We start from the raw sequence: 26276 nt of genomic DNA, 5'->3' as shown, positions 1-26276 counted from the left end.
TAGCGGCTACTTCAGTTACATTTATGGAAATGCACTAAAATGTTGGCACAAATAGGCTAATTAAAATTGTGTGGACAGCTTTTCCATCTTTTCCAAAAAGCCAGCGTTAGGCACGTCTCATATGTAGATTTGGGGTAAAAAGATCCAAGTTTTGCAAGGTGATGAGCACCTGAAATAAGTGAAGTTATTTGCATCACTCACTGTGAAGTTGCCAGGTGTTTTCTTTAAATCTGTTTGACTCTAAGTGACTTTAAAATTCAGTATGTCATGTTGGGTTAATTTTGCAAACACCTCTTGTTAGTTCCCAGCAGGTGCCTCAGAAACCAATGGGAGCACCGGGACACCAGTGCAGGGAGATTCCTCACAACCAGCTCCTGAGGTGCCTCCAGCTCTCCCCAGCACTGACTGTGCTGCCAAAGGGCTGCAGCTGAACGAAGCCTCCTCCCCCAGCACCGCTACTGTGGACTGGCATCAGCCAGAAAAAGCTAAAGCTGCGAGTGAAATGGATGCCTCAGATATTTCAAATGTGAGTGCTGCCAGATTGGTAAGAGATCTCTTGTAAGATCTTCGAGTGAATAATAAATATAAGCCTTGATTTTCTCACTCTGTGTTGCACTGTGTTTGTTGTTAGCCTGCTGTAAAAATTGTAGAAAAATCTATCAGGTACTATAGAGGAAAGACAGAATTTAATTCCAGTAAAGTTTCTGAACTTAAACTGGAAAGATATAAATGTGTTGTTTGGAATAAAGATATCAATGCTCTCATTACCTCCTTTGGTGTTTGCACTGATGTTTTATCTCCTTCCACTGTCAATCATTTTTAAGTCACACGTTAAATTCTTACTCCAGTTTTGCTAATTGTTCGAACTGGAAACGTTTAGGGTATCAAAATTGTGTTAGAAACAAAGGTAGACCCCTGCCTGGACTAACTGAGCTGCTCTCCTGGGTCTTCCCTTACAACCAGCAATTTGGAGGAATGCTGTTCTTAAGCCATAAATGTGAAGTCAGTATTCTGTTTTTACGTGGCTTTCCAAAAAGGGTGTCCCTTCTTGTCTGGAGAATTCTGCAGGTCTCAGGGTGTGTCTGCTTTACTGGGATTGTCTGAGTGGAGAGTTGCAGTAATAAAACCCAGGTTATACTTTCAGGTTTTGCTTTGGGTTTTGTTCTGTTGTTTTTTTTTTTTTTTTTCTTTTTTTCAGAAACTAGATTAAAATTCTGATTTGCAGAGGTTGTCCTGTAAATCACTTTCCCTTTAACATCTTTTGCAAACTGGACTTCTCCTGCTAGGTAATTGCCAAACCAAGTCCTTGTTTGCTTTTAGAGCTGATTTCTAGCCACTCATCCACTAACATTGTTCCAGATGCTCAGGCATTAACACTTCAGGATGCTGACGGGTTGGTGGGATCTGTGTCTCTTGGAAGCATTTTACTACTCCGGATTACACTGCTTTAAACACCAGTTTGTGTGTCGTGGCACATTTTTGATTGCTGGAGTGGAAATGAACTGGTTAATACTGGACAGTAGAGAAGGAAAAGACAGTCAGTCAGCATTTTCAGGCTTGCATTGTTGCCTCACTCTCTTGTCATCCCTGTAGAAAAACAAGTACAACCTGAGATTCTATTGTATTAACTCTAGTGAAGTTTCCAGATATGGTTCATGCAGACAATTTTCATCTTTAAATAGTACTTTGGAGCATGATTCTGTTTAAAAAGATAACAGCAGGCCATGCATTAATGGCTCAGAGCATGCCTTGCTTGGTCCCTAAAAGTGGGTATTTAAAACAATAATTACAGAAGAACTGTCTTTGTTGCTTTTAATGACAGTGTTTGTGTAATATGTTTTGGAATGATGTGAATGATAATTGATTTCATAAGTGTTCACGTAGCTATTAAATGAGTTAATGGTTGCTAACAGTTTTGGTGGGCTTTATATTTCAGTTACCTTCACAAAATATAGCAGTAAAAGAACTACAAGTAATGAGAAGTCGAACAAAAATACAATATAATTCATATTAACTGCATGGAATCCACTTTTTCGGGCTTGCTGCTGACTTTGGCTTTTTCCCTCGTGTCGTGTTCCCTGCAGTCCATGGCAGAAGTCCTTGCTAAGAAAGAAGAGTTGGCAGATCGCTTGGAAAAGGCCAATGAAGAAGCCATTGCCAGTGCTATTGCAGAGGAGGAGCAGTTAACCAGGGAGATCGAAGCCGAGGAGAACAATGACATCAACATCGAGACTGACAACGACAGCGATTTCTCTGTGAGTGTCCACGTTATTTTATTGTGCCCAAATTCCAGCTGTCCTTGTCATCAGGGGAGTGGGAATAGACGATTTGTTAATGTAAGCTGTGACTAAATAGTGTCATGTAAGAATTATACCAAACCAAGGTATATTTAGGCTTTACTAAACCCCAATACAGAGCTCTCTGATGTTACAACCCTTGTCCTGCTGCCTATTTCTGGGTGCAAAACAGGGGGGAACTGGGACTTTTTATCTTCATTACTGCCACACAAGGCTGGGTGAAGCAGAAGTGTCCACTTTCACTGTCAGGAAGAGCAGGAACAGCATGTCTTTGGGGTGACCAGCTGAGTTTGGAAACATTGCTGAATGTTGCTGATTTGGCACCGTTTAATGTCTGTGTATGCCTGTGGGTTAAAGTTTGTGTTTTTACTGTCTGGTTCATGTTGATTTTCAGGCTGGTATAGGCAATGGAAGCATATCTTTCTGTGGTTTGTCTATGGACTGGAATGATGTTCTGGCAGATTATGAAGGTAAATTTTCACGTTACTGTGCTTACATGGAAACAACAGCAAAAATTTAGAAAAATGCCCATTTTACTCATGGCTAGTTAAGGTTTCAGAAGTTTCCCCAACACCTAAATATCGTTCCAGGTTATGTTATTTTCTATGTTATTTCCTGAGAAAAGATGTGTGTTCAAACTATATGTGTGTCTTTGTTCTTCAGCTTTCTTGACCCATCCCTCTATTAGCATTTTACATTTTTTTTATCCAGTTTTATCTTAACATTCAGATAAAGTGTAATAAAATAATTTAAGCATTAAAATGCATGGAAATTAGAGATAAATGTAACATTCTTCAGTCTGTGTTTGCACCTCGGCTCAAGGGACCCATCTGAGAGAGAACTCCAAGAGGAGCTAATGCTTATTAATCGCGCTTTTCCCAGAAAATCACGTTTAAATTACCCACATCTTCGTTTTCCTCCTGCACAGCCCGCGAGTCGTGGCGCCAGAGCAACTCCTGGGGAGACAGAGTGGAGGAGGAGCCTGCACGGCCCCCTGGCCACGGGATCCACATGCACGAGAAACTCTCCTCCCCCTCCCGCAAAAGGTGCTGCACGTGGCTTCTCTCTGCCTTAGCCAGTGAGAACAGGCAGCCACTCCCGTGGCTGCTTGAAGCTTCAGAAACCTGCTTTGTGTAAATCTGTGGGTGGGAAGTGTCACAGAAAGCTCTAGATGTATTTCTGCATAATGGACTAGGCTCGTGCTGCACTGTCCACTAAAGAGTTGAAGTCTAGAAGAGAATTCGCATTTACGGGAAATAATTGCCCTCCAGTGGCCTATTTTTTTTTTTCTCTTAACTGAAATGACATAGAAATGTTAGCTACGCTGTCAGTTCGTGTTGTCTCACTTGCTTTTGCTCTGCTTTGGTTTTTATTAAAAGAACAATAGCAGAATCCAAAAAGAAACACGAAGAGAAACAAATGAAAGCTCAACAGCTGAGAGAGAAGTTACGTGAAGAAAAGACACTGAAGCTTCAAAAATTAATGGAGAGGGTAAGCTTTCTGTAATATAAAGAGCTGCTCTGCTGCCTTTCAGAAAAGAGGTTTTTTTCTACCTAGTCTAGACATGTTAGAGATTAAAACTAATGATGAAATGCAGTTTGCATCTGAGTCTGAGTTTACAGGCTCTGTGTAGGGCATGGAAATATTTTGTTCCTGTAAAGAAAGCTTTGAGGGTTAGAAAACCCCGAGGAAAATTCAGGCCCTGTTTTCAGTTACTGTGTTAGTAACAAACCTGCTCATTCTGTGCAGGAGAAAGATGTAAGGAAATGGAAAGAAGAACTCTTAGATCAGAGGCGCAGGATGATGGAGGAGAAGTTGCTCCATGCGGAATTCAAACGGGAAGTGCAGCTACAAGCAATTGTGAAAAAAGCACAAGAGGAAGAAGCTAAGGTGAGTTACTCTGTTTAAAACAAAGAGGAACAGTCTAATAGTTAGGCTTTTATACATGTTGTACCTCAGAGTTCTGAGGGAGGGTACAGATGAGATATGAACAGCTGTGAACCGTGGAGCAGGTAAATGCTGATGTCTGAACAGGCCATTTTTCTCCAGTGTGAATTTAAAATGAATTAGCTGTTATTAGGCATCGTGGCGGGTTGGACTGGAAGAAAAGATGGGTTGAAGTCGAAGATCTGATAGTTTGTCTTGCTGCTTTTGTTCCTCACAGAGAGTATGGCAGCATTTTTGGTGACACTTAGTCCTGGAAGGAGTAGATGATCTGATGATCAATTCTTTTCAGCATGTAGAAAGAGAAGTGGAGGAGTTCATTACTCTTCTCCTCTATTTAAATATCAAGCTTTCTGTGTCCTTTACCAGTATGTTTCTGTGTTTTGTACCACTAATGTTGTTTAAGCAGCTGGAAATAGATAGAAACCTGCAGTTATTCTAAAATAAGTGTTTTGTTTGGTGCTTTTCTGACTTGATATGTAATTCCATAAGATGGGCACTGGATGGGTGCTTCTTGGTTTGCCTCATTCATATTACTTTGATAAACATTTTCGTGGATGCAAAAGAAAATGGCTGACAGTCCCTGAGCGGCCACCCCTGCCAAGCTCCCCCTGGTTTTGTTGCTGCACGTGATGATGTCCTGTGGCCTCAAATATCCCTTTGGTCAGTTGGCCTTGACACTGTGCAAGCCCTGCTCAGCAGTAACTAAAACATCCCTGTGTTATCAGCACTGTTTCCAGCACAGATCCAAAGCATGGTCCCATAGTAACTACTGTGAAGAGAATTAACTCTGTCCCAGCCAAAACCAGTAGAATATAAATGAAATATTTTATTTTAAACAGTGTTTTCCCATCTCCTTAAAATGAAAATGTTTCCTTATATGATGAGCATGTATCCCAGCTGTGATTGGTGCAGCTGTTCATCCTCATTATTCAAGACAAGCACAACAAAACTTTGATTAAAACTGATTTAGTTTTTTTACTTAGTTACTGTTTCTCTCTTGGATTCAAATGATTTCTAGACTACCTAATTCTCTCTAACATACCTTCATTATTATTTCATTACACCGTGTGACTTGTATAATTATATTAACTAAATCACACTTGGCCATAATTCCCCAGACAAGCAGATGTTTCATATATTGTGTGTGTTTAAATGTGTAGGACCTGCTGCCTCGTGAGGCTCTTGTGTTGTGGAAATAAAGGTTAGTTGGGCCAGAAGGCTTTAGAGAAATAACTGATGAGCAGGATAACTGCAGACCATGGTAACTGTTGCTGTCCAGTTGGTTATCTAAATTCCCAGTGCTTGCTTGTCTGCTGCCCTGTAAAATCCATTCTGTAAATGGATTCTAGTCAGTAAACAAAGGTACAAATATCCTACCACCCTTTACGTGATCTGTTGTTCTCTTTACTCACTTTTTTAGTGTGCACTTTAAAGTTCTTTTAAACCGACCTTTTCTTATTAATTTTTTTTGATCTTGTGTATTGCACTGTGCTGTGGTTGAAAAAGGTAATATAAATTTCTGAAGTAGGTGATATGGATAAGAAATATGAAGGCCATGACCTTGTTTGTTTTTTTCCTACTTATACTATGTATAATTTCACTTTTTTAATTAGTAAGTACACACATATTTAAAGTTAGATCAAAAGACCTGTTGGATTCTACTGGCACGTACTTATTTTACTGATTTATCCATCTGGGTCTCAACATTCCACATGTTATGAATGAGAGGATAGACTGATGAAGTCCCATTTCTGAGAGGACTGGGAAGATTTTTCTTTATTTTACCCGAAGTTTCTTGATTTTTCTGATACAATTCAATTTCACTTTTTATAGTCCGTGCGTTATCTCGTTTAAAACAAACAAAACAATAAAACAAAAAAACAAAACAAAAAAAAACACAAACAAACCAAAAAAACCCCAAACACAACACATTAAAACCTAAAGACTTATTCTCAACTTGGTAATTTTCCAACCCATTCTGAAGAAACATCCCACCAGTTTAATTATCAAATGGTTGGAATTCCCTGAGAATGAAACCCAGTTCACCCTCTCAGGCCTTTCCTCGTACCTTCTGATGATTGCAGGTGAATGAAATCGCCTTTATAAACACCTTAGAAGCTCAAAACAAGCGTCACGACGTGCTGAACAAACTGAAGGAGTACGAGCAGCGTTTGAATGAGCTGCAAGAGGAGCGTCAGCGAAGGCAGGAGGAGAAACAAGCCCGGGATGAGGCAGTTCAGGTACAGTTTTTTTCTGTGGCTGCAGGGGGACAGTGAAATATGTGCCTGAGTTTCATTCTGGCTCTGCAGAGTCCTTGTTGCTTTCTGTCTCAACCTCCTTTGTTCAGCTTTGGAGAAGTGTATTCTAACGTGTTTCTCCTTTGAAATATTCCCGTGGGAAAAGGGAGGAAGGTAAATTATAAAGCCCCTGTAGCAGAGCTGCCATGACTGGGTAGGTGTGACTCATGCCTGTCTTAAGCTTTTTTTAAAAAAAATATTTGTTACCACTTCATAAACAAAATCCTTGTGTTTTGGTAATAGTTATAACTTTGAGAGAGGAAACAGTAAAATAGTCCCTATCATATGCCTGCTGTCATAATTACAGTACTTTTTACAGGATCAGGGGAAACCACAGTGCAAATGTGTTTGTGTTCCTGGACTTCTGGTTGCTTTTTATTTGGGTTTTTTTTTTTTGTTTTAATGCAGCATTTCAGTTCTAGGTTTTCCCAACCTCGTGCATCCACTTTTTGTGGATGTGAGAATCTAAACCAAGTTTCTGGATTTCCAAGGGTCAGTTGCATTATCAGGGGAAAGTACCCTTCCAGATTGTTTATTAAAAACCTAAGTGCAGCGATCCCATTTTTTGTAGATATTTATGTTTCCTTTTTCCAGCTCACAGTTTTAAATGAATTCCTTCCTGTGGTTTTGGGTTTTTTTTTTTTTTAACTCTGTCTTCTCTCTGCCCTTTTTTTAGCCCTTTCCTGGGCTATGTAGGCACAGGGCTGTTCTTAGCCTGGCAGTTGGGCAGACACTGCAGACAGGATTTCAGTCCTAAATCCCACTTAGGGCCCACACTGTTCTCTTTGTATCCTTTTTGCCAGACCAAGGATCAAGCTGATGCTTCCCTGCTGTGCTTTTTCCATGCACAAGTTTTTTTAATAGTTGAGCAAAGCCTTATATTTTGAGCCCTGTGTTTTGTTGTTTCTACATTACCTGTAGGATGTTTAAAATATTTTCAAATAACCTTATTGATGAACTAGACTAATAAGCTTTTATATTGCATAAACTTCTTCAGAATGAGCAAAGTATATGTTAAATTCATGGTTAGTTCGTCCAGCTCTGCTTTCAGGGCATGTTCAAACTTCTGAATAAAATGCTCAAATTGGCATTTTATTCCCTAAAAAACACCGTTCTTCCTCCATCCTGAAGGACAAAATGCTGTAAGCAGACATTAAATACACTTCCTGTTAATTCCTTTGTGATTTTTCCCTCAAAGAAGAGCTGTTATTGTCTCTCCTCTGGCAGGAGCGCAAGCGAGCCCTGGAAGCGGAGCGCCAGGCGCGGGTGGAGGAGCTGCTGATGAAGAGGAAGGAGCAGGAAGCGCGGATCGAACAGCAGAGGCAGGAGAAGGAGAAAGCACGAGAAGATGCAGCCAGGGAGAGGGCCAGGTAACTTTGCAATCACTCCTTTGGCTCCCTGCCCTTCACCATTATCCCCTCCAGCACAGCAGGGCCCTCCTGGCTCAGCAGGAGTTTAACAGGTAGCTTTGATGGGTATCCTTGAGGAGTGGTTTGAAAGAAGAAATCAGGTGAGTCATCCTGAATTCTGTAGGAGAGATTTGTATTCCTTGGAGACATGCACAATGTAAGATGCAAGACTTTGTGTGTTATTACATTCATCTGAGTTTTATTGCTGACAAGAGCTTTTAGTAATTCGCCTTTTTTATATTTTACCTTAGTTTTCAGTGGAAACAAGATTAATGTTCCCACGTTCCCCATTTCCTCCACTCTCCTTTTGGGCTTGCTGGCATCAATTGGATTTCACCTTTTTTTTAGACACCAGAGATCCCATCTGGGAAGCACAAAGCTGGGAAATCAGGCTTCATTAATTCTGCTGCCCATGAACTCTTTGGTTTATGGTTTTTATCCATAATCAAAAGTTCATGAAGGGGCTTCCACATGGGCTCTGCCCTCTCTTTCTGTAGTGCCAAAGATGAAGTGCAGAGAGTGAGCACTGCGTGTGAGAGAGGTTTCCTTTCAAGTCTGAAAGGGGAAACTACATTCTGCTTGTTTAATTTGCCAAATTCTCTTTGTATTCACCTCCTGTTACTTCCTGTTTTCCTACAGTTCTCCTTCTACTGGAATTCCATAAAACCTAAATAGAAGTTACATTTTTTTCAGGTGTTACTAATGGTTCTTTATACATTTTAGTTGTCATGGCTTGTTTTCTTCACAATTGTCACAAAGGGAGTATTTTTTTCTCCAAGTAAAATATTCAGGAATGTATTGATCACCTTTCATCTTCCAAAATCATGAGTGACATCATAAAGAGATTGAGCTTTCCATTAGGTGGGTAATGAATTCTGGGTAGGATTTATAGCCTTTCCCAGGACATCATGGACCTTTCCTCAGTGTATTGAGCCAGGTCACAGTGAGATACAGTGAGCTGGGATGAACCCTTCAGTACCTTGTTCTCATTCACAGACACCTGGGGAAGGTTAGGAATAAGAGGGAGAATTTGGTCCTGTTTTGGGAAGGTGGGCACTGCATGTGTAAGGCTTCTCTATCTTTCTGGAATTCAAGGAAACCCTCACAGTAAGCAAATGTGAGATAATTATCCCATTGACATCTAAGATCTTCTACAGTTAAAACTCATGTAACAGCTCCAACCACATAATTCTTCACTTTTTGTGTTTAGTCAGTGTTTAATCTGCCACTTCCCCTTGTTGCACCCCATTTATTTCCTTGTGATATGTGAGAAACTGCAGTTTCCACTTCCCTTCTGGTAGTATTGTGTGTCAGCAAATTTCCTCTCTGTTTGCTGCTCTAACACTCAGTTTTCAAACCCTTTGGAGTTGATATTGCAGCACCGTGCTTGCACTTGTTTTTCTTTGCCAGATGCTGATTACACGGGAGAGATTTTGCTCCCTTTTTTTCCTTTTTTTTTTTTTTTTTCCCCCCCTGATTATTTTGGGAAAGAGCAGGAAAGAATGTCTGTGTGGTGTCCTACAATCTGTTATGTCAGAATGGCTTCAGAGTCATTACTTAATAACAGTTCTGAGGTTGCTCTAACACGGCAGAATTAGAGGAGGATTCAGTGTCCCGGTTTTGAAGTTCAGGGAGGGATGAGCTTGATGGGAATTTGGCTGCACTGTCCCCTCCATCCTGGATTTCAGTGTGTTTTGGGGGAACCTTGGGCTATCATTTGGTGTTCTCTTGGTTTTTTTTTCCCTGCTGCTGGGATTTAGCTTGTATCCTGAAGATTTAATACTTGCTGGAATGAGGAATTTTTGTAATATCTTCTTAAAGTTTCTTCAGTGTAAGCTTTACCATGTGCATCTGGTGGTGATTAAAGCATCTGTATGAAAGGAATAGTATACTTAAAACTGACTTTAAAAGCCCCTCTGCCCTTATGGTACATTAACTTGTTTCCAGTAAGGTTTTAGTTGTAATTTCGAAGTATTTTTATATTCCAGAGAGTTGAAATCCATAATATGGAAAATTTTGTTCTTGTCAATAGAAATCATAAAAGTGTATAATGTACCCTAACCATGTAAAAAGAGTGCTTTCAGAAGGGCTTGTGCAGGAGTAATGTTGATGCTTTGTAAATGGAAACCTGAGAGTTTTGTTTCAAATGCTATTAACCCAAAGTGTGCAATGATAATAATTTGTTGGAGTTTGTAGCATTAAACAAATACATAAAGCCACAAACTGACAGAAATGGCTGAAAGAAGCTTTGGCTTTGGGTCACGTGCTAGTTGTGTTTTGTCTCAGCTCCTGGTGTGGGTCAGGAGCTCTTTAAAACACAAACAAAGGCTGCAGTTGAGTTTTCCTTTATGTACCTCAGGGGAGAGAGCACATAAACCACCCAATGCTTCTCATCCATCATCTCTTCCTCGCCCCCCACGCCCGTGGCAATTGGAAGAGTTCACTTATTCTGTCTGAAAGGACAGTTGTTTGGTGTTTATCGTGTGACTTAACTTCCTCCCCCTTCTCCTTTCCTATCTGCTTTTATATTTTCTGTGGCTTTTTGTTTTAAAGTGTTACTTTATCTGAGCCTTCTACTTTTATGTAAATGATTTGGGGTTTTTTTATCAGATTTGTGTTTAAAAAACAGAAATCCACACGTAAAACCCACTGCAGTTTGGGTAATATTCCTTATGTTAGCCTTTCTAGTTTTGTCACTCAAGCTACTTTTTAATTTTAGAATGCCTTTGAAAGAGATGGCTGTGAATGACTTCATAGTTCATTGTTACTCAAAACTTCTCTTACATCTTTTGGCCCCTCAGAGCTGCCAGGTTTCTGGGAGATGTGTTGCCCTCCCATCCCATTTCTTCTTGTACAAACAGCACGAGTAGCTGCTTGTCTTCCTCTGCAGGATTTAAGAGCTCCCTTGGCTTCCTGATCACTGGGAAGTTGTTCTTGAAACTGTTACCTGCAGGTTGCTGGTTAATCATGTGTTATTACAGTAACAGATCAAGTTATACCTCCTGTTCTTTTCTCAGAGAGGAGAGAACCCCAAATCTCTTCAACAGGTGCTGGTTGGGGATTCACAGGCTCAGACATCCACATGCGTGAGCTCCGTGCTGGGCAGGGGAAGAAGAGTTGCTCCAAATGAAGAGGACAAGTGAAGTTTGAGGCAGGATTCAGTTTTGGGAGGAGGGATGTAGGGTAGACAGGTTCAGTGAGCAAAGTAGGTCCTGACTGCAGTTATTGCATGGAGAAGGTGACAGATGAATGTCTCCTCTTCTGCTGTCCTTTGGTATCTTGAACCTTTGGAATTGCAGTGTTCCAGAGCATCAGTTTATCACTCACAGCTCTACTGTCTGATGTTATCTGTAAGTTTCTGGATTCAAACTTCCTCTGATGAAACCTTTCTGCAAAACACACTGCCCTCAGTGCTGGGAAGGTTTCTTTTCAATTTGCTGTTTCACTCCTCCCCTTTGATTCACTGACTGCAGCCATCAGCAGATGGTGACAGGGTCTCACATTGCTCGCTGTTGACTGTTGTTGCTCTGATTTGGGCTGAGGTTTGATCCAGGCTCTGCTGCAGAGATTCTGTGTCTTTATTAAACCACTCTAATGAAAATATCTGTATTCTCTGTTAACTAAGTTGCTTTTCGCTGTTTTTCTACCGAACCATCTTCAGCTTCATTTCTGGGTGTTGTTGCTCTCCATTTCTGGCAGAAATCTGTCAGTATTATTCATGCTTTTCATTATTACAAGTTCTCCCCATACTTCTTGTCTTTTTGCTTAGAGATCGAGAAGAGAGGTTGGCAGCTCTCACTGCGGCTCAGCAAGAAGCCATGGAAGAACTACAGAAGAAGATTCAGCTGAAGGTATAAAAGGAGAGATAAGTTGAAAAACACGTCCATTTTTCTTTGCACACTTTAATTCCACCGTAATCCAACGTGATTTTTCTTTGTGGCTTTGATTATTTCCCATTCAGCATGATGAAAGTATTAGGAGGCACATGGAACAAATTGAACAGAGAAAAGAGAAAGCAGCTGAATTAAGTAGTGGAAGACATGCTAATACTGATTATGCACCAAAACTCACACCATATGAACGAAAGAAGCAGTGCTCGTTGTGCAACGTGATGGTAAGTGGGATTGAGGGGATGCTGTTGGGATTGCAAGGCCAACCTAAGCCAGGAAGGTACAAATTGTGCTTCGCTCCCAGATGAGAGGGATGCACGTTTACTGTGTCCCCTCTGCTCTTGTAAAGTGCTCTGGATCCTTCTGTCTGTATGGATTTATAAAGGTGGGTTAGGGAGGATTTGGAAGAGCTGTGGAGTTGTGGGTAGAAGGGAGAGGGTGGGCAGTGCCCAGTTTTTAGCTGTCTCTGCCAAGAAAAGCAAGAATTCCAGAGCATCAGATGGAAGGGAGTTAAAAGACAGATTTAAAGCCAAGTAAGGAATATGGTTCTTTTACATATTTGAATTTACTCTGAGTTCAGGGGTTGGTTGGACAGGTTTCATTGGATTGAGATTCACTGAAGGATATGGAGAAACCACGTCAAACTCAACAAGTTCTTGAATTGAGTTTGGTTGGATGCTTAAAAGGGTTGGAAGGGAAAACCAGTGTCTGCTTCGTCTCCTCTTTTCCTTTGTTATCTTATTTTTTGGTCACTGTTGGAAACTGGGCAGATTTCCAACCTCACAGGGCATCTCTGCTCGTGTCTGCCCTTCCCTGTATCCCAGGAAAAATGCAGAGGAGAAACCATACAGTGACCGAGCAGGAAGATGGGAGATCTCTTCTTGTTGATAACTGGTTTCCCTGATTTGCAAAGGGCTGTGCATTTATTGCAGCCTTATATCCTCCAGAGCATTATTTCCTTGAATTGCTAAATTGAGCAAGATTGCTTGGGATCACCTCAGGCAGTGCTGGAACAGAAACTCAGGCTCAGCAGCCTGGAGTCTTGCATGCTCACTGATCCTGCATCTCAGAGTGAAAATCCAGTATGTGAAGTTAGATTGAAGTAAAAATGAGATGAGAAGCCAAGATTTTTTAATCTGTTATTGCACTGCTGGCTTGCAAATCGTTCTGTAATTTACCCCTAAGTCCTGCATAAAAGATGTTTATGTAAATTAGGGTGAGGACTAAAGTACTGTGCTTGGATTTCTGAACATACTCCTGACACGTTGGCATATTTTGTATTATATTGTGAATACTTTTATTTATGGATTATGGAATTTGCAAAGGAAAAATAACTATTAAGTCACTGTCATTACAGATTTCATCAGAAGTGTACCTTTTTAGCCACATTAAAGGGAAAAAACACCAGCAAGCTGTGAGAGAAAACAGCAGCATACAAGGGCGAGAGCTTTCAGATGAAGAAGTGGTAAGTTTTGTAATATTTTTTCTATTACTTCTGGTTGTAAATGCTGTTCAGTTGAGTAGCCCATGAAAGTCTTGAAAATTCTTGTGAAGGAATTGAACACCTTAGCATGGGATTCAGAGCAGACTGCTGATGAGAATAAATGCATAAGTGCATTCAAATACTTCAGGCAATTGCCATTTGAAGTAGATTCTCTGTAAAATGTGACAAATTTCTATTAATCAAGAGCATTCTTCATCTTGCTGTAATCTTCTTATCATAAAAATTTGATGCAATATCGCAGGTGTCGGCATCTCGTGTTTTTTCTTTGTTCCTTCTTGTTGCTTAAAATACCTCAGTCCTGTTTTTAGGTTGTCAGATGTGATGTCCAATGGATCAAGGTCCACAGTGCTCAAAATTGGACTGCTAAATTACTTTAAAATGTAAGATTGGAAATGTTTTTTAAGTATTAACATTGCTAAGAAGAGCAATAGTTTGGTTTTCAGTAGCTTCAGTTGGCTGTTTGTGTGATTTTTAGGGATTAATTGAGGATGTTTCTTACTAAATCAAGAGAAAACTGCTGTAGAAAACACATCTGAATAGTGGTCTGATGTAATGTTCCTTTGCTGCTGCCTGAATTGAAGGGCAGTGTTAAGTCAAGGCCTTTTCTATGAGAATTTGAGTTCTGCCACATCTCCCCAAAAATTGGGAATGCCTGTGTGTTATTCCTGTCAGGGGGCAGGAGGACACACCGAGCAGGCCAGTTCTGCAGTGCTGATTCAAATTTAACTTAGTCATGTTTGGAAATCTGTTCCCAGCCGAGCTGATTCCAATGACACTGTTCAGTTGTTATTTTTTTCCCTTTCCTTCACAGTTTTTGTTACTATTTTTATTTAATGAAAAAATTTGTGTTTACAGCTTCTTGCATCCAGTTGTAACATCTTTTCTTTTTTTAAAAACCTTTGGAGACTGAGGTGCTGAAACCCACAGAGGTGGTTATTGGTTAGCACTGAAAGGACAGAAAAAAGATAATTGGAGAGTCTGATTTGCTAAATAATAATTTTACACTCCTCCCAACACCTCATGTGGCAGCTTAACAATTCCAGCTTCAGGTCCCAGCAGCTGCTTTTGCACTCAGCTGGTGAAAACAGAAGCTCCACTAGAGGGCACAGAGATCCTGATTTTTGTGCTGTCCAACATCACGTGCTTGAATCCAGGGTCTCTCAGCAACACATTTTGATGGGAACTTAAGACCAAGTTGAAAGTTAAGTGTACGTGTTTCTTGAATAATAGTGCAGGAGAGGAAGGAGAGAAGAAGTTTCAGGATTATGATGGCAGATTTTAATGATCTTAAGGGGGTGCAGAGTATTTAGCATATGGATGCTTCCATTGTTAAATATTTTATATATTATGCATAGCTATGTGTCAATTAGTCTGAGTATAAAATCCTGAACTGTATTATTGTAATCTGAAATTTCCTTGGCCTGAGGCCCTCTCTGCTTTTCATTACTTATTATTTTTCCAAAAAGCAGTACTAAGACATACATGTTAGAGATATGGTCACTGTAATGTAGGAAAGCAGTTTTACTTGTTGGAGCAGTCTGCTTTGTATACCTCTTTATTCAGCATGCACAGTTGATGCCACCTCCACAACCAAAGCCTTCAGTAAGTTCTGATATAATTGAGAAAAAAAATTGAGAGTATATTACATAGAAGTAAAACCATATCCCAGGGACGCTTTATAATACCCACAGTTACTTATTTATCATGGTTTTCAATTTTTTAGTCAGTGGAGGTAACTCTAGTGAGAACACACTTGTACTACTTAAAGTTATTACTTGTCATCTGTGATGTCTTTAGATTATATATGTCTTGTCTGGGACCCTTCTTCTTTGACATAAAAGATTTTATTTATATCACCTTTGACCTAATAAAATTTCACCTTTAACCTTATGCACTTGACGCCCCAGATAACTTACTCTTGATCTCTGACTCATTTTGTGTTCAGCCTGTTCAGTATAATAGGGAGCTGCCTAGAAAGAAAAAGCTTTTTAAAAAATTGTAATCTGATCATAGAATTTCTTTGTTATTACTTGAGAAATCACAGGACTTGAAATATTTGTTGTCTGTGTTGGTATCTCAGAAGGTAAGATTTAGGTATCTCCTTAAGACTTTGGAGACTGATTGAAATAAATGATTATATAATTTCACACGGCAAGGATTGGTTTTGGTTGATTTGACTGTAAGCAAAAAGTTAGAAACTGTTCTGAATGGTCATTGACACTGAATTTTCCAGGCCAGGTGGGTGCCAGGATTTGATCTTGCCAGATAGAAAAAGAAACTGGTACATTCTAGGGCTTTTCCCTTTGCTACAGCATCTCTAAATTCTGTACTTTTAAAGACATTTTCAGAGATAAAAGCAGACTTTATGTTGGAGCAATGTCCCCTTGTTTTGGAATTAAACATGTGCTGTTTAAACAAAATAGTTTTGCTATGAATGAAAATACTAAAAATGAAAAAGCACGGAGTTCTTTCTCAGGTTGTGTGACAGCTTCGATTCACCTCGGCCTTTTGGGTGAAAATCCCCTCGTTTAGGGGTTTATTAATCTCCAGCTGAAACAGAGGTAGATTTCTCTTACAGCAAACACTGATGGATTTTGAAGCGTTTTGAAACAGATGAAAGCAAATTTAAGTTCCATTCACCTTTTTTTTACTTCCTTTGTAACTTTGCTTTTGTCTGACCTTTTATAGACACGTTAATTCACACGGTTGGTAAAAACTCCTTCAGCAGGCTAAAACCCATCTTTCCTTCACTACCTTTCTGATGCTTTCACTGTCCCTCATGGTTTCAGTGCAGTAACAACATTGTGTCCCCATTATCTCTCTGCCTAAATGTCTTCTCCCATCACACTCTCAGCTTTCCCTCCTTTTTGCACTGCCATTTTCTGGGCTATCGATTTCCCATCCCCTCTCTCAATATCCATATTGCTTTCAGTTCAGCAGCAGATGTAAACAGTGTAAGCAATTTGCTTTCATTGACTTCACTGGAATCAATTAGCGTGTTTGTAGTCCTGACTAATTACTTGGCTGAATTAAAGCCTGTGTGACACAAAGACCTCCCTGAGAAGGTGCCTGTGAAAGCCACGGGACAACACCTGGTGATTCCATTAGGCTGAGGAGTCTCTGCAAGGACCTTGCATTTGTTTGCTCCCACTTGTAGCTCCTCCTGATTCATTTTTATGCCCCTCTGCTTTCCCTTTTGTCTTTGCCTTTCCTGCCTGTCCCAGTTTGCTTTGAGAAATACCCCTCAGATCAGTAATCCTTGCAGCTCGCTCCCTTTGAACTGTTGTCCCAGCTCTTGTATCTGCTGGCATTTATGTGCCATGGTTTAAAGGTACTTTTAGAATATAAATCATGTCATTCCATGTGGTCTATGAATGTTTCCAATAAGTAAAAAGTACTTCTAAAAACCAGATGAAATAGATAACTTGGCAGGGGTTGCTTAATTTTTATAAGGTGCACGCTAAAATTTTCTGTATTCCAAGGCAGGATGGAGGAATATTCATGAACCTTTGTTTGCATATGTGAAAAATGTGCCTTTTTTTTTTTATCAGGGAAAAAAACTGACTCTCTTGTCGTTATATAAATGAAAAAAAGAACTTCTAAGAGGTGTATTTAGATCAAATGAAAACATAATCCCGTGATGGAGCAGAGAGGTGGTTGTTGTCTGAAGACTGACAGCGCTAAAATGTGAGGGTTTATCCAAAGCCACGGTTGGTCGAGCCCACCCACGTGGGTGGGTGCAGGATGTGGTGGGAGCCAGGTGAGGGCTGGAGCCAGCATAGCACAGGAGCTGTCATCAACAATCGAGGCAGAGCTCTTCGTGGCAGTGGCAGTTTCTAAAAGCTTTTTAGGGGTGAGGAGTTGTTGGTCTGAAAGAAGTGGAGCTGTTTTCTCAACTTTGCGTTCTGCTTCTGTTATTTGTTGCAGAGGAAATTACTGATGGAAAGAGATGTGGCAATAGTGTCGTGCCTTACCCTTGCTCTTTTTCTTCTGTATTTACAAGGAGCTTTCTTGTTTGGAAACATGATGATGCCTGGACTTTGCTAATTTTTTTTAAATTCACTATGTTTTCATTAACAATTAAGTATAATTATTGTTTTATTCCTTCAGCCTTAGCAGTATTGAAATGAATGCATTTGTTTTCCTTTCTGAATCAGTGTTTTCAAGTTCTTCTATTTAAATGAGTAATAGTGTTTTATGAACTCCTTTGGTAACCTGTCTAAAAGATATGATTAAGCAAAGTGGAAAATAATTATACTAAAGATTATTAGTTTTTTAGTTTCATCTAATAGAGGAGCTTGAGGTATTTATACCTACAGGTATGTGGTGTTTTAAAAATTATTACACACAATTAATAGCTCTCTTTTTTATCCCATAACATTCATGTGTGTGTTACATGTCTACTTTTATTTACAGAGCCACTAAATGTTTTGGGGTGGAAAGGACCTTAAAGCTCACCTTGTTCCAACCCCCTGCCACGGGCAGGGACACCTTCCACTAGCCCAGGCTGCTCCAAGCCCCGTCCAAGCTGGCCTTGGACACTTCCAGGGAAGGGGCAGCCACAGCTGTGAGGTCTGTGTCCCATCCTGACCCAGCTCTGGTGGCACAGAACACTGCAGCCAGTGGGTTTTATGGTGGTGCATGTAGAACAATATTCCTGTGTCTTTTATCCCCAGACTTAGTGAATATAGACTTCATTGTAAATTCTTTTTCTTTTTTTTTTTTTCTTGGCATCTGATTATAGTTCTCCAACAGTAGCCCATTTTTCTTCTCTGTGGCTCAGTGGAAGCAACCTGTAAATCACTTGCCAACGAGAACTCCCCCATCCCAGTAAAGCCTCAGGTTCTGGTTGAGTTGGCTTTCCTCGATGTTTTTTTCCTGAGGAAGGAAGGATTATTTTTTAGGGAAGGGTTGTGTGTTGCTGGAGGAGTGGAACTGGACCAAAGCATCTGTGGTCCATTTCTTGTTTATGGATGTTTCGTATCTGTTGGATACCTGTGGTCCTTTCAGCCCAGCAACTCAGGCCGTGTCAGTCTGCTCTGAATCCTTCTGCCCTACAAGAAGCTGTCACGAACAATCAAGTAATTATAAAGTCTGATCCATGGTGCAGCTTTGCAGGAGGTCTCTCAGTGCTCCATACATCAATCCTACTTTTTTGTGCCGTGTGTAGCAGTAGCTTCTTACCTTTAATTTATTATAAAGTGTTGTTTTGCTTGGCAAAAACGGACGTGATTAATTGTTTATTGGCTGGGCCTTTAATTGTGATAGATGGTTGCCAGCAGCTGCACCCTTCCTCTTTTTGGCATGGATATATCTTGGATATTCACAGCCAGGAAGAAAAACTGCTGCTGGCAGGGCCAACTGCACTCTCATCTCCCTGTTTCTCTCGGCTGCCCTTGCAGCCCCAGGATAATGTCAGTGCCTTCCAGCTTTCCTCCCTCATCTGCAGGGGTGCTGTCCCTTCCCAGGATGCAGAATTCTCGTTCTCACAGCACAAACACCTTTACTTTGCCTTCTGTTCCCACGTTTTGGAGCCACAAGTGGGAAAGGGAATGGCGTTCAAAATGTGAAGAAAGATCTGAACCTACTATTAAGAGTATTATTTGCTATGTAGGGACAGACTGTTGTATCACTGAATTTAAGGACAAGCAAGGTGACTGAAAGTGCCCTCAGTACTAGCAGTAAAAATGGTGTTTATTTTGGACATGCTGAAAAGCAGGATCATGAGAAAAAATTAATTAAATTCAAGATGTGAAGGAAATAGTGTTTGAATATTCATTACTTTATAACCTGTTTCTTCGTGTATGTATCGACTATAATTCTTATTAATGGTAACAGGTAAATGCCTTTCTTTACTCTGAATCTTCATATTTGGAGTGGATCATCACTTGTGGTGTTATAACAGTATTTGATTCCTTTATGATTAAGAATTAATGAGCATTTGTGTTTCAAGCTGTCATTGTTTAAAATCGAAATGTGCTTCTGCTATAACTCACAGTCTGCTTCAGCATCTGTTTTCCATACTAAATATTGTCCTAGGCTACGAGGAAAAAATAAAATACTGAGGAGTTTTGTTGAAACATGTAATAAAATCATGAACAAATATTCCTGCAGTAACGTGATTTAGAACTGAGCCTTAAAAACCTCTCCAAAATTTGGCAAATATAGCCCATAAGTGATTATTTACACAAGTAAGAAGCCATTATTGCTGACATTGGTAATAAATATTGAAAGGATTTTTTAATGATTTTCTGCAGTTACAGGGTGTTGTTTATTTTGTAACAGGTAGAGGTGTAGAACCAAGAGCTATAGTGGGCTTCAGAATTTTGATTTGTTAGAATATATTCCTTATGTACCTTACCTTTATGGAAAATACTCAGTTTGATAGAGGTAGTTTTTATTAAAATGGTAAATGAATGACAGCCATTATGATGCGATATAAGCTACTACAAGTATTTCTTTGTAGTCTTCCTCATGTTTATATTTTAATGCTGATATGAGAGGGCAAGTAACAACAAGTGTTTGGGTGTCCTCAATATGGAATTTAGATAAATAGCTGGAGTCAGATGTTTTTCAAGTTACCTTGGTCTGCAGAATTGGGTTAGAAAACTTATAAGAATGCCTTTTCTTTCAGAAACTTGGGGATTCAAGGTTGGAAAGAATACAAAAATAATAAGAATAACCAGTCTTATGGCATTCTGGCACTCCTGCCTCAGTCCTGGCCAGAATCCAGAAACACGGAAGGGAATGAAAATGAAAAAATAACAGAGGGGGAAAAAACCCTATAAACTCTGCAGATTCAGGAAGGTCATTTTGGCTCAGTTTTTTGAGTGAAAGTCCAGTGGCTGGGAAGGTTTTCCAGTTAAATGACATGGTTAGTTTATAAATAATGGAAGCAGGGTTAACTGAGCCCTGGCTGTTCCTGCACAGGCGTGGCAGAGCCAGCCCAGGAGCACGGGGAGCTGCAGTTCCAGCTGCCCTGCAGCGACACAGCCAGCCTGGCAGTTTCTTCTTGGCTCGGGGGCTTTGCTGCAATATTGCCCTGCCTTCTGCAGGCTTGAATTCAGAAAAAGGCAGCACTTACTTAACAGGAAAGGAAGGGGAAATAAGTGTTTGTGTTATGCTCAGTCCTGATTTTAGAGGGAGGGATTTCGTTGGGAAGGGTTCTGTTTGGCACACTTCACGATTTAATAATGTTACCGGGAAGATTTGCTGAGTAGTGAAATAGTAGCTTGTATATAATACAGACAGCCAAGAAGTGTCATAGTCAGAGATGGGGTAGGAACATAATTTTGCAGTTGTGTTCTGCTTTGATAAATACTTACATATCCATCTGCAAGGACAGAGACGTGGCTGCTGCTGCTGGAATCAGGATTTTAAAAGGGGAGAGCTAGTGAAGAGTTTTGGTGTTGTGAGTAGGTATTGTATGAAGAGGGTGTCTGTCAATGAGGAAATTTCTTCTCCAGCTGTTGTATTTTATATAGATTACTGAGGTTCAGAATCCAGTTTATGGAATGGTTTTCGTCATCCAAGCAGAAGTGGACCCTACTCAGCTAAATAGCATTTCAGCATTTTGTAGTATTTGCTACGCTGTTCGTGGGAAAACTTTGCAATTCTATTTGTTCTGGAGCCTGAAAATGTATTTCAGAGGATATTGATTCTAATGCTGTTATTCCTGTAAATGTAAATATGTCATGTAAGAGAAAGGAGTGTAATTCAGTGTAGAGAGAAAAGCTTGGTCGTAAGAAGTGCTTAGTCAACTAAAATTATCAACTTTAAGATATGAAATGAACAGGGTAGATTCTCTATTTCAGGCAGTTGAATGGGGCTAGGCAATAACCAGCAAGAATGTGACTTCAGGGGTGACCTTATTAGTTTTAGCTTTAATGGTTTTGGCAACTCAGTTTCTCCTATAGTTTGTAGATGAGGCCCATCTGTTGCATTTGGAAAGTTTCAGGATTCTCAATGACTGAAAGTCAGACCAGTTGAGGATGGAGGGAGGAAGGAGGCAAAGCAAAGCCATTTTTAGTAAATAACCTGATTTGTGTCTGCTTCGTGGTGGCTGCAGTTGTACATGTGCATTTAACGTTAGTCTTTATCACCTCCCTTGTAAATGAAGCATTGAAACATTTACAGGAAATTCACGTAGTTTTAAAAATTACTTCAGTATTATATAAAAACTACTCGGGGTTCTATGGCTTTGTCAAATAACAACGTGTCTATAACAAATGCCAGTGGGTACCACATGGTACATATTTACTATGTTACTTTTATGCTTCATGGCTTTTTCAGCCCGAGACTGGGAGCTTCCCTCTAAGGAACAGGCTCAGTAAACCTGGGGATTTTTAGAAGTAACCCCTCAGCTTTTGATAAATGCAAGTAAATAACACTGGGGGGAAACAGCAGGAGGATTTTCTACTCCAGTGTGTCACTGAGCCATCATCACATGAGTATCCACAGGGGAACACATGCAGGTGATCGCAAAGAAATTTATTAGCCCTCCGTTCTTGTTTCCGTGTTTTCAGCTCTGCATCCCAACACAGAACAGTCTGGCTGCTCTTTGTGGCCCAGATCCTGCCATCTCTGGGAAAGCTGATCCCTTGTTTTTGTGCCCTCATTGATTTCAGCCCTGGAGCTGAGAGGACGAGGATCGAGGATGAAAAAAAGGGATGGCAGAAATCTGATCCGTCCTGACCATCAGAGCTGGTTCTGGTTTGATCCTGAGGTAGGAAGATTGTTCTGTTAGGACAAAACCAGAAAAATTCATAAGCTTTTAAAACAGAACTTCAGAGAAAACAGAACTTCAGAGAAATTGTGCATCTCAAACTGATATGACTGAAACTGCACTGAATGTTTTCAGCAGGTGTGAATGCACATCTTCATGACAGGAGATTTCAGTAAAAAAGAACCTCTACTTAAAAATGCTTTGCGTTTTTAGTGGCCTAAATTCTCCAAAGATCTGGTGCTTTACTAATACCTGGGGATTTGGGGCCAGAATGTGCTCAGCATAGCACAGAATCAGGCCAGTAATGACCCTTCACTTGTCATAAAGACAAACTCAGAATGCTTTCAGGGAGAGGGTAAATTAATTTGGTCTCAGAAATTCTGACAACATATAGCATTTATCTATATAAAAATAATAAGAAAAAGTAGTGAAAGGCTTTCAGGAAGAAGTGACTGGATTACCCAGTTATTCTACATTACCTTTATTAGAAATACGCCCCCTGAGACCGAAGAGTTTCATTGTGGCTTAAAGGAAAGTTTGCTTTGAAGACACTGCACTGGCCTCACTCCCTTTGGTTGATACTTTTGTGGCACGTTAACCTGTCCAACTAATGGCCATGCAGGTAAAATTACTCATTAATTTAGTTATTTGAAGGATGGGGCATCTTGTACTTCAGCATGACTCATTGGATTTTAAAACCTTAACTTTTTCAGGTAACTGGTAGGAGGTTGGTAAAACGTGGGGTAAATATTTTTACCCTGCTCTGAAGGGTGATGTGGCAGCAGCTCTCCTCAGGTACCCGTTGTCATCCGACACCAAGCTGTTAATTTTCCTTGTTTCACACCTGAATGGTGTCGATCTGCCCACCGTGATAATCCCACCCTTTGATCTGCACCTTCGAGAAGTGACTGTTTTTGTGACTCAAGGTATTATGACTCCAGTCTGGCTTTAATGAGCTGGATGTAGGAAGGCTGATAATATTCCAACCCGCCACACGTGAAAGCTGAGAACTCTGAGAATCGTCCTTCGTGGAGCTGCCCGAGTTCATGGGAACAATCGTGTGCAACCACCGGGTGTGCTCTCCTGGCCCCACAAGCTGGGGGATGAATGTGCTTGGTGAACCCTGTAGATCTCTTCAAGTCATCTGCTGAGCCACAGATAAGATGATGAAAAAGGAGCTGAGTGTCTGGGAAGGGGCTGCAGAGCTTTGTCTCTCTGGTTTCTGCCCAGCACAAATGTGACCCCGTGGTTGCCCCTCTTGGAGGGTGGGGGCTGTTCCACAGTGCAGTGGCCACTTCATTCTGCTCTGCTGTCACTCTGAAGAAATGAAAATTTGAAGATCTGATTAACCAAAGTGCCAATTTCACCGTTGAACAGTGTTGAACAAACCTTTGTTCTGTATGTTATGAGTGCTGGTAAGGCACGAGCCTCACCTGAGGGTGGTGTGAAGGTGTTCTGGTCCCATTTGGAAAGCAGGGATGTACCTCCCCAGTCCCACTGAAATAATTCATAAATACCTTTTTTAATAGGTGTCACAGCTGAAGTACCCTGAAGCTTGGTAGCAAAGCAGTAGTGCCATAGTCTGTTCTGAGGGAGTCCTCTCTTTTCTTAACAAACACGTTGTTTCCTGTGAAGTTTGAACCTTATGGCCAGGCTTCTGGTTTTTAAAGGAAATTTAGGGGGAAAACTATTTTTGAGTGGGCTGCATCTCTCTAAAGAGGCAAAATTGAACTTGGACTTCATAGCCAGGACAGAGCTGGTGAAGGGACTGGAGCACAAGTGCTGTGAGGAGAGGCTGAGGGAGCTGGGGGGGCCCAGCCTGGAGAGGAGGAGGCTCAGGGGAGAGACCTCAGCACTCTCTGCAACTCCCTGATGGAGGTTGTTGCCAGGTGGGGGTTGGTCTCTTCTCCCAGAACCAGCAGTAGGACAAGAGGGCTCGGTCTGGAGCTGTGCCAGGGGAGGTTTGGGTTGGATATCAGGAAGAAATTCTTTCCAGAGAGAGTGCTCAGCCCTTGGAATGGGCTGCCCAGGGAGGGGGTGGATTCCCCATCCCTGGAGGTGTTTAAGGACAGACTGGATGTGGCATCAGTGCCATGGGCTGGGAACCACGGCAGGGTTGGATCAAGGGTTGGACTCGATGAGATCTTTTCCAACCCATCTGATTCTGTGATTCTGTTCTGCACCACTACAGATTGGTGAAGAACCAACTCACCACAAACTGCTGCCCTGCTGGCTCAGACTCACCGGGCACAGCCTCCTGAGATACCTTTAGGGAGTTTTCTTTAAAGTACTTCTTGCTAAAATTAAATAATACTAAGGGCAAGGGAAAATGCTTACAGGAGCTGTTAGAATGATGTTTACCCGTGGCTGCAGCAATATATAACAAATATATACAGTTTGAACAACTTTGATATTCCTCAGGTACACTGAGGAAAAAGTATTCAGGTGTGCTGGGAGTTCTCAAGGTGGGCAGTGGAGCAAAGTGAAAGTCGATGTTGCTTTTAGAATTTGTGCTGGATTTCTTATGTCTAATATTAATTCAGTATTCATTTTGCATTCGTGTGATTTAAGATACTTATTTCATTTACTGTTTTCACCAAATATATATTGCTGGGTTATATCATGCAGCAGTGCTTTCCAAAAACTAAGTGGTCTTTTTCCAGGAAATTTCACAGAGATTTATTTTGTTTTCAACAGGCATAATATTTCCCTCAATCAGGGAAAGAAAATATAGGTTGTTTTCTGGAAAATGCTGTCTATAAATTTTTTAACACTTCGCCTTTTACTTGAAATTTTAAGGATATTTACCAAAAAGGAAGGAATAACCACTTCTGATTCTGGCCCTAATTATTTTCAAGGCTAAATTATTTTAAAAAGCAGTGGTGACCTGGACTTTATAATATGTTTGGTATTCTGCAATAAAACAGATACAAGCCTCAGTATATTAAAAGTTATTTAAATACATTCTAATAACTGGCTTTAAACTAATTGTTTAGCATTTCTTCTGTGGGGAATGAAGGTTTTACCAATATTTTGCTTAAATTCAGATTTGTGAGAGGAAAAGTAATATTCCTTTTAATAAAGGGTAACACTGTAAGTAGTGAACAGTTTCAATGTGTTTTAATAAAGTTAAGACAAGTTTAGATTTTCATGAGGAGTTAAAATAAAAACCAAATTAGCTTCTTTAATACAATGAGTTGTGTTAGTAGAGCAGGTTTATCGTAGCTGTGAAGGGCAGCTTGGAGGAGAGAAAGTGTCAGCTTGGAGTTCATACTCATTAAATGACAGTTTCTTGAAAATCAGGCACAGTATTTATTCTCCTTTTAATAATTATTCTCCCTTTTTAGAAAACACCCATGACTTGTTCTCTCCTGCGTGAAACAATCTCTTTCCCAAGATCTATTTTAAAATTTGACTTTGTTTTCATAACCTCTCGTTAAATATTATAAACAGTGCAAAAACAATGCTGTTGATAATATGTGATCTCCATCACATACCAGAGCACTAAATATTATGTCACTATTTCCTGCAGGAGCACCTGTCATTAAAAAAGTACATTGTGGACATTGTGATTGAGAGTTCTGTTCCTGTGGAACCATTAAAAGATGGAGAGGAGAAACAAAAAATTAAAAAGAAAGCCAAGAAGCTGAAGGCACGGATGAACTCCAGGTAGTACAAACTCCTTTTTATTTTTTTTTTTTCCCCTTTAAGTTTTGTTCTAAACTTTACCTTTTGTCCTTTAGTATGAGTGCAGCGGAAGGCTGAAAAAGAAATGTAAAATTATTTGCTTTGGGAGTGTCTTGAAAATAACACTGATGAGCCTAATTTATGGCCACTTTCTCTGATTGAGAAAGAAAACTGAATATCGATCTGGAGCCCTTGGTTTCACCTGTTAAGAGCTTTTCTCATAATTGGATGCCAGTGCCCTGCCAAAACTGTAGCCTCTTCTAGCATACAATAGCATGTTTAAATTTGTGTAAACCATGCCTATTTTTCTTTCCAGCCTATTGATTTTTAAATGAAGTATCAAAGAAAATCAATAGTAATCAACAAATAGAAGTCAGCCCGCTGTAGTGTCAAATCCCATGACTAAATTTAATCATTTTTTTGTTGCCTGTCACAACAAGAAGAGTAAAAATATCCTAAAATGGAAAGTGAGCTGTCAGACCTGCAATTTGTTCTTGGTCTAAAAAGTGACATCTGCAAA

General features: G+C 40.3%; 1 protein-coding gene across 6 annotated transcripts in view; it reads left to right on the top strand.

Annotated features, from left to right (window-relative positions):
* SCAPER (S-phase cyclin A associated protein in the ER) overlaps positions 1-26276 on the top strand; it is a 131597-nt gene that overhangs the window by 30481 nt on the left and 74840 nt on the right. For all 6 annotated transcript variants that reach the window (XR_003572798.1, XM_027897964.1, XM_027897966.1 and 3 more), the window contains 12 exons: positions 302-526; positions 2085-2255; positions 2692-2767; positions 3226-3343; positions 3677-3788; positions 4047-4187; positions 6329-6484; positions 7769-7911; positions 11720-11801; positions 11912-12064; positions 13198-13305; positions 25602-25738. Coding sequence is in view for 5 of the 6 variants with exons in the window: in XM_027897964.1 (XP_027753765.1) it covers positions 302-526; positions 2085-2255; positions 2692-2767; positions 3226-3343; positions 3677-3788; positions 4047-4187; positions 6329-6484; positions 7769-7911; positions 11720-11801; positions 11912-12064; positions 13198-13305; positions 25602-25738 (1622 nt within the window). In the remaining variant the exon portion in view is untranslated. The remainder of the gene's footprint in view (positions 1-301; positions 527-2084; positions 2256-2691; positions 2768-3225; positions 3344-3676; positions 3789-4046; positions 4188-6328; positions 6485-7768; positions 7912-11719; positions 11802-11911; positions 12065-13197; positions 13306-25601; positions 25739-26276) is intronic.

Source organism: Empidonax traillii, unplaced genomic scaffold (assembly GCF_003031625.1).
Source record: "Empidonax traillii isolate 1590-97213 ecotype Southwest subspecies unplaced genomic scaffold, ASM303162v1 scaffold571:size529327, whole genome shotgun sequence".
NCBI lineage: Eukaryota > Metazoa > Chordata > Aves > Passeriformes > Tyrannidae > Empidonax > Empidonax traillii.
The sequence above is the reverse complement of the archived record's forward strand: the minus strand, read 5'-3'. Positions and strand labels throughout refer to the sequence as shown.